Source organism: Eremothecium sinecaudum, chromosome V (genome assembly GCF_001548555.1).
Source record: "Eremothecium sinecaudum strain ATCC 58844 chromosome V, complete sequence".
Lineage (NCBI taxonomy): Eukaryota > Fungi > Ascomycota > Saccharomycetes > Saccharomycetales > Saccharomycetaceae > Eremothecium > Eremothecium sinecaudum.
In genome coordinates, this window is record NC_030896.1 from 447,521 (window position 1) to 460,363 (window position 12,843).

The window sequence follows — 12,843 nt, forward strand, 5'->3', positions numbered from 1 at the left end:
CCAATATGACTAGGATCAATGTGGCGTATGTGCAATTCTAATTTCTATGATTCCCTTTGGAACTCTATACTAATGATTCTTTGTTAGAATGGTGTGTGATTTCTTTTATCCACAGTTAGGAGGTGTGGAATTCCATATATACCATTTGTCCCAGAAGTTAATCGAATTAGGTCATTCGGTTGTGATAATTACTCATGCATATGGTGATAGAAAAGGCGTTAGGTATTTGACAAATGGTTTGAAGGTATATTATGTTCCATACTTAGTGTTATACAGAGAAACTACGTTTCCAACTGTGTTCGCTAGTTTCCCAATAATTCGAAACATATTGCTGAGGGAGCAGATCCATATTGTTCATTCACATGTTAGTGTTTCTACGCTGGCCCATGAAAGTATATTACATGCTAATACGTTGGGAATCTATACTGTTTTCACCGATCACTCTTTATATGGCTTTGACAGTATAGGGTCAATTCTGGTTAATAAGCTTCTAAAATTTACCCTTACATGCGTCGACCACACGATATGCGTCTCTCATACTTGTAAGGAAAATATGGTTCTTAGAGCGGATCTGGAGCCCGACCAAATATCTGTTATACCGAATGCCGTTGTTAGCAAGGACTTTAAGCCTCGAAGCAACAACGTATTCCGCACCAAAGATTGCATTACAATTGTTGTTATATCTAGGCTATTTCCAAATAAGGGCGCAGATTTACTCACGCACTTAATTCCCAGAGTGTGTGCTTTGCATAAAAGAGTGGAATTTATCATAGCGGGCGATGGCCCGAATTTTGTAGATTTCCAACAAATGATTGAATCTTTCAGGTTACAAGAACGAGTCCAACTACTGGGTGCCGTTAATCATGAAGATGTAAGAGATGTGATGTGTTTGGGGGATATATATTTGCATGCTAGTTTGACTGAGGCCTTTGGGACCGTCCTAGTGGAAGCAGCGTCCTGCGGTTTGCTGATTGTAACTACGAAAGTTGGAGGTATCCCAGAGGTTCTGCCAGAGCATATGACTGTATATGCCTCGGAAACCTCGGTATCGAGTTTAGTTGAAGCTACTAGTACTGCTATCCAGCTGCTTAATAGTTTTGAAGTCGATACTTCATCCTTCCATTCTGATATACGACAAATGTACGACTGGCTAGATGTTGCCAGGCGTACGGTGGAGGTTTACAAGACAGTGCGTTCGCAGCCGACTAACAAAAACTGGATTGCAATGCTAGAAAAGTTTTATAAAAGGGATAATGTTTGGGCAAGGACATTATTTGTACTATGTTGCGTCACAGAGTACATACTGTGGTATATATTAGAATGGTGGGCTCCCAGAAGCGAAATAGATATTGTACCAAAGTGGCCCGCCAAATCTTCCATCCATAGCTAGGTCATATAATAGAGTTAGAGAAGTTCGCAATCATGTCCATAATTTGCATCTCTTTTTCCTGTAGCATGGATACGTAGTACTTTGATATTTTATTCTTTGGTTGCCATTGCGCCTTTCCAGATACTTTGCGAAGAGGCAAGAGATCGCTCTTATCCACTGCTTCGTATAGCATATTTAAAAGACTTCCACCTTTTTGCTGTATGGTAAATTGTTCTCTTTGCTTCTCTTCTCCAAAATTTGTGAGCCAGCTAAAGTCATAAACTTCCTGATCACCTATCTTAGATTTAACAAATCTTCTGAGGTCACCAATTTCTGCTATTAAGTCCATCTTTTCTAACTTTAGCTTTTCATCTAACAAGTCTGAGTATTCTTTGCTAGAGACTAAAGTATATCTCTCAATACGTTCACTTTGGATCTGTTTTTCTAGTAGCCTATTGGTTTCCTGTAAGGAAGTTAAATTATTTGTAAGTTCATTATTCCTTTCCTTTAGTTTTTCAAGCCTGCTGGTCAAATCCATCACTTTGTCCTCAAATTGCTCAAACCTCTCATTTTTAGCATCTAGCACTTTCACTTTTAACGTCAACTCTTCTATAATTGCTATCTTTTTCCTCAAAGCCTCTTCGTAGCCTTGCGTCACCTCTGCTGGTTCAACGGAAGCACTTGCTTCTCTCGAGAATGTACTGACGTTATTTGTTTCGGCAACCGCCTTAATTTGTATTACTTCAACTTCAGAGTTCTCAAGTACTCGCTGTACTTCATCGCATAGTTCAATAACATCCTCCGTGGCTTCTCCATCCATAATCCGGACAGCGATCTCCGTAATCTTTATGATAAAAGGCTTAACTTTCAGATTTTTAAAAGTGTACAGCTTACTGCACAGGCCATTGTCATCAACAAATTTCTTACTTAGTTTCTCCAGTCTTTGAAAAGATGCGTATAGATTCTGAATGTCTTCAGCAGGCAGTGTGCCTCGTACTAATGACAATAGTGATGGCAGAACATCGTCACATAGACTGGGTAGGATTTCATACAGTAAGTTCGCTGATACATCCAATTTTGGATGTGAATCAAGGACCATCAACCAGGATGAGACTTCCCCCACATTCAAAGTTTGTTTATTTTGACATCTGTTTATCCAACTGTACAGCGGTATAGTGTTAGTGATAAATTCGACAGCCTCTCCATCAATTAGCATTTGGCTATGTAGCCTCCAAACTACGTGACAAGTATAGCAGAGAAATATCAGACTAATACGATTGGAAATACTAGACTTTTTCTCGTAGACTTCACTTTGCTTACCGATTTGGACTATAAGGTAAAGCAATAAGTAATGATATTCTAACAATGGATCCGGCTTCATAGCTTTCAGCCTCTCGTTCAAAAACCCCACCGTCATTTTCAGACTTTCTTTGTCGTTCTCCAGAATGGAAACATGATTTTTAATTACATTAATAGCCTCATTTGTTTGAACTTGTTCATCTCCCTCCCGTAACTCTATCTCTAATTCCCTGTTTTTTTGAGAAAGCTTGCTGATTAAAACCTCATCACCTGCAACTTTTGACTGTAAGCTATTGATCTGCTCTGTTAGCTCCCGTTCTACTTCTTTGTAAACAAGCTCCAATTCATTATGTAGCTCGACTTTTTTAGACATCTCAGTGTACTGGCCTTTTAACACTTCAATTTCTTCTGATAATGTGTAGTTCTGGGTAGTTAGTGTATCTATAATAGTAGAAGCACTGGCTTCCGCATCAATCTGGGCTGCAAGCTCATCGACAGTTAACTGCGCCTGCTGCAATTGTTGTTTCAAGCTTGTAACTTGCTCTACAAACGCTATATTGCTCAGAAGTAGTTCTTCACGCTCTTCTTTCAGCTTTTCTGCTTCCTCATTGCTTTCATTGAGCGAATTCTGGATCTTGACTAGAGCATCCTTCAGCAGCTCGTTTTGCTTCCACAATATATCTGCATTTAGCTCCCCTCTTTTGGCCTCTTCCAAATCAATCTTCCTCCGAAGCTCAACTTCTTCCTTAAAGTGAGCTAGTTGTAACGATATATCATTATTTGTAGTTTCTAATGTCAATATCTTCTCTTGTAGCTTCTCCTTTTCCCCTTCCAAAGTCTCTTTTGTTATCGTTAGCTGCTCAACATCCTTCATTAGCATATCAACGTTTTCTAACTGCGAGCGTTCTGCAAGCATCACTTGCAGGGAGCTACATTCAGACCGCAAATTAAACAGCTTCTTCTGCAATGTATCTATAATCTTACGCAGCTTCACTTCTTCTGCAGTCGCACTCGCAAATGGACTAGTTGCGGATCTCGGACTCCTCGTTTCCTCTCTATCGCCCGTATCTATATTATTTGCTGAAACTTCTCTAGACCTTGGCTTGGCAGAATTAAGTTTAGAAATTCGAGAGCCACTATCGGCTCTCCTCGACTCTCTACTAGAAACTCGCTGCGGAGCATCTCCTTCAGAACTCGAGGAGGGCTTTCTCGGACCCTTTAAGTTATTCTTACTAACCAGAGGAAGCAATTTCACAGAAGCTGCTCTCGTAAACATCCCATACAACCCATCTTTCTTATTAGTGGTGAAATAACTCACGCCCTGAATAGATCCATTGTTTTTACCCGTTGGTTCCTCAAGCTCTATACCAATCCATTCTCCGTCACCAAAGTTCGTTCTTCCAATGAACCTAACGGTACCAATACCGTTCTTGGTTTCAACCCTATCACCAACCTTAAGCATTCAGAGCAGCTCTTTAACAAATATATTTATGAATAAAATTATCAAGGCTTTATATTTTAACGGAGTAGGTTTAACATTTTCGCGTTAATTAAAATATCACCATCACCACTGTTAACCTACAACCAATAGCTAAGAAACAGTCCTTCCTTTTCGATATTGCTGATATATATATATCTATCAAATTGAACTATGAGCAATATACACAGGAGAGCCAACACTCGTGTGCTTGCAAAACCCCCTACAAATAACAACCTTAACGCTAATGTCGACAACGGCGTATTACAGAAGGAACTATTAGAAGAGCAGAAACAGGAGATCTATGAAGCTTTCTCCTTGTTTGACATGAATAACGATGGATATTTAGACTTCCATGAGTTTAAAGTTGCCTTAAGAGCTCTAGGTTTCGAGTTGGATAAAAGAGATATTCTTGATATTATTGATAAATACGATACTGATGGCCGTCGTCAGATCTCATACGATGATTTCTACCTAGTTGTTGGTGATATGATACTACAGAGGGATCCATTGGATGAGATTAAAAGAGCTTTTAGGTTATTTGACGATGATCATACTGGTAAGATTAGTATTAAGAATCTAAAACGAGTAGTTAAAGAATTAGGAGAAAACCTTACAGACCAAGAACTTGCTGCTATGATAGATGAATTTGATCTAGATGGAGATGGCGAAATAAACGAAGAGGAGTTTATCTCGATATGTACTGACAGCTAATTTGTGTATTTGAAGCACTTCAACAAGGTAAATACGGTGCATACAGGGTAAATTGCTTCTTTTAAATTGTATAGAAACTTAAGGTTTGTAGAAAAAAGACAGCTCGATATATTAAATGGCACCAGTAGTTATATAACGTACACTTAGTCTTATTAAGAGTTAAACTTATACCTTTAGGTGCTGCTCATTAGCCGGTGCGTGGGTGTACTATATAGTTAAAAAATTTTCGATGAAATATTTCGATGACCAGAACTATTTATGTTAAATAGCATACAAAGAGTTAAAATCAACTGCTATTTGGCACTGCCAGGGTCCTCAAGATGTCTTATAAGCATTTAACTAAGATCTCTGAACGGTTTCTGAAGCAAACTTCAAGGAGTTCAATGCCTTCGAGTTATTTCAAGAAACTTCAAAACCGTACTACTCCAGAATTTATGAAAACAGATCTGCCTCACGTTAAAGATAGTGAAAAGTTCAGCGATTACAAAGATTGGAAGTTCCTACCTGGTGATAGAGTTGTTATAACGAAAAGCGGCGAATGGAAGGGCCAGGTTGCGAAAATTACCACCCTAGACAAAGATTCCAACGGCTACATCCTAGATGATGATGGTCCAAAAAAATGGGTTCCAGTTCCAAAGGATTATTGGGTTGAAAACCAAAAGACGCATATGGCCCATGTTCCTATTCCAGTGACACAGAATGATATTAAGCTAGTTGCCGATGTGGATGATCCTCAGCAAGAAGGAAAAACTAAAGTTGTTGCAGTAAGAGACGTTGTATTTCGTGGGTCTTACTATGATGAAAACTACAAGCGCATGATGCCGTATAGATGTGTAGCCGGTCAAGAGAACCTGGTGATTCCATGGCCGAAACCCAGAGAGAGTGAAGATGGTGTGCTGGCGACAGACTCAGAAGTTGCAAGAACGCAGACGTTCTTTGTGGAATCTATCGTGAAGCAACCTATTCCAGAAGATGCATTTTTAAATATCCGTAATCCTAAGTCTAGGTACAGGAGAGGAACTTTGACTAGTAGAGATATTGCTAAGTTGGTTGGTCCTGAGATGCCAATGACCAAAGCTAGAGAGGCCTACATTAAAGAGAAGGACGAGTTGCGCCGTCGTGAAAAACCTAAATTGACCGATGATGACATGGAACTGATTGGATCACGTTTATATAAACATTTCGCTGGTAAAGTGTAACGTATGTAGAGAGATATACCGAGGTCTTCTGGTTGGGTGATAAGAAGATATCATTAAATTATAACCTGTACATAATAATTCGTCATATTAACAATCTATCGAAGATTATGCTTAAAGTATTGGTGAATAGCAGGCGTGCAAGTGATAAAATGCAGTATGTCATCTTCGCTTTTCAACACTGACGATATTAAACATTAGACTGAAAGCATACCTGGCAAAATGCAGAGGAGAATAATATGGAGATTCTATACTTTGTATTTAAGATACTTTAATTCATACGAAGTAGATTCCGATCAGAGTTTCTGGTATTCTAACTTACCTTCTAGCTTCTTTACCTCCGCAACCTTTCTAACAGCTTTCATCAAATCTTCCTGAATAATGTGGTCACGATCATCTCTGATGGCAAAGAAACCAGCCTCTGTAATACAGTTACGGATATCGGCACCATTGAAGCCATCGCTCATCTTGACTGCAGCTTCGAAGTCGAATTCACCATTCTTCTTCACCTTAGCTGTGTGGATCTTGAAAATCTCTAACCTACCGGCTTCATTTGGAAGACTAATTTCAATCTTTCTGTCCAATCTACCCGGTCTTAACAATGCAGGATCTAATGTGTCTGGTCTATTGGTGGCCATAATGACCTTCGTTTGACCCAAATTATCGAAACCGTCCATTTGGGTGAGTAGTTCCATCAATGTACGCTGAATTTCACGATCCGCAGACGTTCCTTCGCTGAATCTACGACCGCCGATTGCGTCAACTTCATCCATGAATATAATACATGGTTCATGCTCCTTCGCATATGCAAACATTTCTCTGATAATACGAGCAGACTCACCGATATACTTGTCCACAATACCAGAAGCTGGAGAAAAGATGAAATTGGCTCCAATGGTGGCTGCAACCGCCTTGGCAAGCAAGGTTTTACCCGTACCTGGTGGGCCATATAATAGAACACCCTTTGGTGGCGTAATACCAACTCTCTGGAAAATTTCAGGATTCTTTAAAGGCAACTCGATGACCTCTCTTAGTTCTCTTATCTGCTCAGTCAAACCACCAATTCCATCAAAACTGATCTCACCTGGCTCAAATGTCGTCATATTATAGACCAGTGGATCGGTTTCGCGAGGCAAGATCCTCATGATGGTTAACGTCGTTATATCTAATGTAACCCTGACACCCTTCTTCAATTTGGAACGGTCAGCACTATTTCTCACACCTACTATATACCTTGGTCCACTAGAAGCCTTGACAATGTACTTTTCTTCTGAAAGCTCTTTCATCACTTCACCGACAAGCTGGCCAATAGATTGTAGGGCCTTAATATCTTGTTCTGTCTTTTCATATTGCCTTTCCAATTCTCGTATATCTTGTCTCCTCTGCTTCAATTGATCATCATACCGTCTATGCTCAAGAAGCTTCTTTTTGAATTGGGACAAAGCTTTATTACGAGCATCTTGTTCTGGGTTAACCGCCACATCTGCATTAGGAGCCGGTTGTTCAGTTTCTCCCCTTGATTCCCTTCCACCACCATTTAAAGCTGCCAGCAATGGATCCTGTGCATCTGACATTATTTAAACGTTATTGACCGCTAAAGAATCTTTATTAATATGCCATACGCCTGTTGTTACGGTATAAACAATCGATTGAGTTATGTATCCCTCGGGTGGCAAAAAGCTATAGAATAGCTGAGATTCCGAACATAAAACTATCACTGTAAACGATCCATAATCATTATATACGAAATTACTATGATCAGCCAAAGTAAAGCGCGGCCACGCATAGCTTGACAGATTAATTACTCTTCTATGGTGAACAATAGCAGTTGGCGAGCAATGGTAGGCAAAATTTATCATACACAGCTACTTACCAAGGACTTTAGGATATGCGATGCTTTCTACAAAGTCTGTGAATCAGACGTTCACAATACGTAGATCTTCTCAAATCTGAGTCCTCCGCGGCAATTGGCTACCTCGCATACGTATTCAACGTCACGTGGTCTGGCATGTGACCATGAATCCGAGCATCGTACACTTCCGTAACACTGTATCTACCGAGTCTTAGCAAGCGTCGGTCCGAGTTCCAGCGTGGATCAGAAACTGCTTTGATTTCTCAGCGGTTGCGGATGAAATCGGCGATGTGGCCGTGGAATAGGGGTTATTCCTCTCCAAAGGCCGAAATACTACTCAATTGCACATATCCATAGAAAATATCAGCGTATCTTAAACTATATACTACTGTTACCCCTCTGCTGTCCTTCTAAGCTGGTTACAGTGTATGTCACGTGTATGACTACCAGCGGCATTCTGTCTGGGGTAGCGATAGGCGTGCAATTTCCGTCTTGAGGTAAGCGCTATCATGATGTTCTCCTAAAATTGTAGATAAAGCTATATAATGACCTGACCTAGTGAAGATAACTTATAGACGTACTAGTTCGTTGTGTTTACCTCATAACTATTTCTAAAACTTTTCGTGTCGAGTCATACTTAATCACATTCATAAACTGCTAGCATACTACAATTTATAACATTATAGACACACCAAGAACCTGAATATGAGATTAAAGAGTATATATCACCCATATCAACTATAACCGCCATAAAGCGAGGTCCTATACGCCGACATTATTGCGTTAGTATTCATTTCATTGTATTTCTCTGAACAAGCGTTAACCGGAAAATTATGTTGAACATTTTTGATACGAGAAAAAAAGCCCAAAACTTAAGACGTGTAAAGAAATAAAGATACAATCAACTACTGCATTCTTCCCATAGAGGACATTCGTTATCGAGTTGTTTATAGCAAGGTTTTTTTCTGTCTGCCATGAAATACCAGACCAAGACATCCGCTAGCGTAAGTCTAGTTGGAACTATAATAACTGTATTGGTCTTGGTGAAATTATTTTTATCCGGTAATGGCCTGAACATTTTTTATTCCAACTATATACCCAATTTCAGGAATGTTCCTCAAGTGGCATATTATGATCTTTCGGACTATCGTGGTAATAAGGATGGTTGGCAACGTAGGGATAGGGTGTTGTTTTGTGTGCCATTAAGGGATGCTGCTGAACATTTGCCAATGTTCTTTAAGCATTTGAGTGAGATGACGTATCCACACAATTATATCGATCTATCGTTTTTAGTTAGTGATTCTAAGGATGATACTATGAAGGTGCTTAAGGATTACATCTACAGGCTTCAGTCTCAACAGGATAAGTCTAAGCGATTTGGTGCTATCGAAATCTACGAAAAAGATTTCGGTCAAGTGATTGGACAATCATTTTCTGATAGACATGGGTTTGCAGCTCAAGGGCCAAGGCGTAAGCTAATGGCTAGAGCACGTAACTGGCTGGGTTCTGTTGCGTTAAAGCCATACCACTCTTGGGTGTATTGGCGTGATGTTGATGTACAAATTATACCGAAGACAATTCTCGAGGATTTAATGCACCATGACAAGGATATTATTGTTCCTAATGTTTGGCGTCCTTTGCCAGAGTGGTTAAGCAATATCCAACCTTATGATTTGAACTCCTGGGTTGAGTCTGAGGGTGGACTACAGTTGGCCGAATCACTCGGTGAGGATGACGTCATAGTGGAAGGGTACCCTGAGTACGCTACATGGAGAGTCCATCTGGCATACATGAGAGACCCCAATGGTGACCCTGAAGAAGAAATGGAGCTAGACGGTGTTGGTGGTGTGTCTATCTTGGCCAAGGCCAATGTGTTCCGTACGGGCTCCCATTTCCCAGCTTTCTCCTTTGAAAAGCATGCAGAAACCGAAGCATTCGGTAAACTATCCCGTAGAATGGGGTATGGCGTCGTTGGACTACCGCATTACGTTATCTGGCATATTTACGAGCCTTCTTCAGACGATCTGAAGCACATGGTATGGTTAGCAGAGGAGGAAAAGCGTAAAATTGAAGAAACAAAGATTCGCGAGCTATACGCCAAAATATGGGATATAGGATTTGAAGACGTCAGGGATGACTGGGAGATCGAGCGGGCACGTATCTTGAAGAACACTGATCCTCACGTCTTGGACAGAGAAGTACAAGTGGACTGGTCAGACGTTGAATCCGTCCCCTACGATGAAGATACGTCCGGCCAACATGACTCCGGTAAAAAAGAGGATAAGAACGTTCCTCTAGATTTCAATCCCGACCACTAGTCTTAGTCATTCATGATGCATCGCTAGTAAATGATTAGACGAGGCTGGCGGCCCTAATGCGGGGACAAATTGCTTTGTGATTTTCTAGTGGCATCACGACCATTGTTTTTGTCTTTATATACTGCCAATCGCATTCCAAAATACAATTGTCTTATTTTCTATGCATCGATCATTAACCAATACGTTAAGTTAATTCTGTAATTTCGATATGCGGTGGTTAGCCCCTTATAGATATAATCTACCTATAAATATATACCAATAATTATCTATGTATACCCCAATATACGTGCGAATAACTATGGTTTCTATAGCTCATTACTATGCTACCTTAAGGACTAGTCTCGTGATGAGCTTGTTCCATCACTACATCACCGAAAAATTGGCGATGTTAATTTTGCGGGTGGCAAAATTAAGACTGTATACTAAAATATCACAAAGCTTACGTGACGACGCAAACCGCTACGATAGCTGGTAGTACAGATTAGAATACATCTGTTTAAAGCAAGTACGCCAAGTACTGAAGCCTAATTGAGATATCAATGCAAATTACTATATTTTTTAAGGACTTTAAGAAAGAGAAGCTGCCTATGCAGCTTTCAACAACAGCCACAGTCGCTGAAGCCAAACAACTTTTAGCAAAGGAAAAACATTGTGAAGAGTCGCAGCTTAAGATGATATTTAGTGGTAAGGTGTTGCAGGATGCTAATACCCTAGAGAGTTGCAAGTTGAAGGACGGAGATCAAGTGATATTTATGATTTCGAAGAAAAAGCCTGTTTCTGCCGCTGTTGGTGCTGTGTCTTCCGGTGTTTCAGTGAGTATAGCTAGCGAATCAGTTGATACGAAGGTGACAGAGGCCCCTAAACCCGATGGCGGGTCGCGGTCTCCGGCTGCGGCTGCTGCGGATGGTGCGGCCGAACCCACGGCAGCTCCTGCTGCGTCTGCTGGCGAAGGTAATTCCACAGACCCAGGGTTTGTAACGGGATCTCACCGTAACGAGACTATTGAACGGATTATGGAGATGGGCTACGAACGTAGAGAGGTCGAGTATGCGTTGCGTGCGGCCTTCAACAATCCAGATCGTGCTGTTGAGTACCTATTGACAGGGATCCCTGAAAATCTGCAGGCCCCTGCACCCGCTGCCCAAGAAGAACCCAATCCCGAAGGAGAAGCTGCCACTACTGGAGGCGCAGGTACTGATGATGGAGCAGCTCTTGAAGATGATCTATTTGCTCAGGCTGCTGCCGCCGAGATGCGTAGCAACGGCGCAATTGAGGGCACTGCTAGTGGCAACAATGCCAGTAACGATAGCAGTCCACTGCATACTATTGGCCTCACTTTCGAAGACTTGATGCAGTTGCGCGGCGTGATTAACGGTGACCCTGAATCTTTGCCTCCTTTGCTAGAATCTCTCAGTGAGCGTTATCCCGACTTGCGCGAGCAAATTATGAGCAACCCCGAGGCCTTTATATCAATGTTACTACAGGCTGTCGGCGGTTCTCTTCCTACTGAATCCCCTGAAGATTCCTTGGCCTTGAGAGCAGATGACGCAGATGCCGGTGACGCCCCTGTAACTGCCCTACCAGGCACTACAACAAGTTCTCAGGATTTACTACAGTTGTCTACAGATGATATCACTGCAATTGATCGTTTATGTGAGCTAGGTTTTGACAGAGACTTGGTAGTCCAAGTATACGTCGCTTGTGACAAAAACGAAGAAGTTGCTGCAAACATGTTATTCACAAATTATTCTGACTGAATGAGCGTCTGAAATTTATTACTAATAATAGAAAACGAATATAAACTATTGCATGTGTATAATAATAATATATAATAATATAAATTCTCGGTTTGAATCTTGACAGATGTTTGCTATCTTGTCGTTCCCATTTCTATTCACTGTAGATAACCGTTATACAGCGCGTGGCAGCACGTGACTCAACGGGCAGAAACGGATGTCCGTACATGATGATTTAAATATTCTTGCTTTTTCTCAAATTTCGACCAATCAGCTTTTGCGACGTCCTTTTCCATTATAACCGATGTTTCCGGCGCTGCCGAGATTGTTCTTCGTCGCATATAAATATGGATGTCTTTGAGCCCATATATCGTAGCGCTACTGTTAAGAACTACTTCTAATCACTAATCGTTAATTCTATAATCCATAATAATGCCAGCTCCATACAAACCAGGTTCCGAGAAAAAAGGTGCTACCTTGTTCAAGGTTAGATGTGCGCTATGTCATACAACCGAGGCTAACGGACCACACAAAGTTGGTCCAAACTTACACGGTGTGTTCGGTAGATCATCCGGTCAAGCTGCTGGTTACTCTTACACTGATGCTAACATCAAGAAGAACGTCACATGGACTGAACAAACTATGTCCGACTATTTGGAAAACCCAAAGAAATATATTCCAGGTACTAAGATGGCCTTCGGTGGTCTAAAGAAGGAAAAGGACAGAAATGACTTGATCACTTATATGGTTAAGGCTTGTAAATAAATTTATGAGGATGTTCAAAATGGCCGCGTACGTTAGTTATTTCAGCCTCTGAGTATGTTGTGTATGAATTATTTCGTCCGCGACGCTTACTCGTATTCGGTATTTATTTATTATTCA

At 40.9% G+C, this 12,843-nt stretch overlaps 8 protein-coding genes across 8 annotated transcripts; 6 read left to right on the plus strand and 2 right to left on the minus strand.

The window, feature by feature from the left end:
- Nucleotides 1-5: 5 nt before the first annotated feature.
- SPT14 (phosphatidylinositol N-acetylglucosaminyltransferase SPT14) lies at nt 6-1,390 on the plus strand (the record flags this gene model as incomplete). Its single annotated transcript, XM_018132563.1, has 2 exons — nt 6-25; nt 88-1,390. The coding sequence occupies 2 exons, from the start codon at nt 6-8 to the stop codon at nt 1,388-1,390; spliced, it is 1,323 nt and encodes a 440-aa protein (XP_017988156.1).
- A 1-nt stretch (nt 1,391) lies between these two features.
- On the minus strand, nt 1,392-4,130 carry NIP100 (Nip100p; the record flags this gene model as incomplete). The annotated part of the gene is made up of 1 exon (XM_018132562.1): nt 1,392-4,130. One exon carries the CDS (start codon nt 4,128-4,130, stop codon nt 1,392-1,394), a length of 2,739 nt encoding a protein of 912 aa, XP_017988157.1.
- Nucleotides 4,131-4,319: 189 nt separating this feature from the next.
- Nucleotides 4,320-4,859, plus strand: CDC31 (centrin; the record flags this gene model as incomplete). Its single annotated transcript, XM_018132561.1, has 1 exon — nt 4,320-4,859. One exon carries the CDS (start codon nt 4,320-4,322, stop codon nt 4,857-4,859), a length of 540 nt encoding a protein of 179 aa, XP_017988158.1.
- Nucleotides 4,860-5,179: 320 nt separating this feature from the next.
- On the plus strand, nt 5,180-6,058 carry MRPL40 (mitochondrial 54S ribosomal protein uL24m MRPL40; the record flags this gene model as incomplete). Its single annotated transcript, XM_018132560.1, has 1 exon — nt 5,180-6,058. One exon carries the CDS (start codon nt 5,180-5,182, stop codon nt 6,056-6,058), a length of 879 nt encoding a protein of 292 aa, XP_017988159.1.
- Nucleotides 6,059-6,351: 293 nt separating this feature from the next.
- RPT4 (proteasome regulatory particle base subunit RPT4) lies at nt 6,352-7,629 on the minus strand (the record flags this gene model as incomplete). Its single annotated transcript, XM_018132559.1, has 1 exon — nt 6,352-7,629. The coding sequence occupies one exon, from the start codon at nt 7,627-7,629 to the stop codon at nt 6,352-6,354; it is 1,278 nt and encodes a 425-aa protein (XP_017988160.1).
- Nucleotides 7,630-8,881: 1,252 nt separating this feature from the next.
- Nucleotides 8,882-10,225, plus strand: ANP1 (Anp1p; the record flags this gene model as incomplete). The annotated part of the gene is made up of 1 exon (XM_018132558.1): nt 8,882-10,225. One exon carries the CDS (start codon nt 8,882-8,884, stop codon nt 10,223-10,225), a length of 1,344 nt encoding a protein of 447 aa, XP_017988161.1.
- A 539-nt stretch (nt 10,226-10,764) lies between these two features.
- Nucleotides 10,765-11,982, plus strand: RAD23 (Rad23p; the record flags this gene model as incomplete). Its single annotated transcript, XM_018132557.1, has 1 exon — nt 10,765-11,982. One exon carries the CDS (start codon nt 10,765-10,767, stop codon nt 11,980-11,982), a length of 1,218 nt encoding a protein of 405 aa, XP_017988162.1.
- Nucleotides 11,983-12,393: 411 nt separating this feature from the next.
- Nucleotides 12,394-12,726, plus strand: AW171_hschr53100 (c-type cytochrome; the record flags this gene model as incomplete). The annotated part of the gene is made up of 1 exon (XM_018132556.1): nt 12,394-12,726. The coding sequence occupies one exon, from the start codon at nt 12,394-12,396 to the stop codon at nt 12,724-12,726; it is 333 nt and encodes a 110-aa protein (XP_017988163.1).
- Between the last annotated feature and the right edge of the window lie 117 nt (nt 12,727-12,843).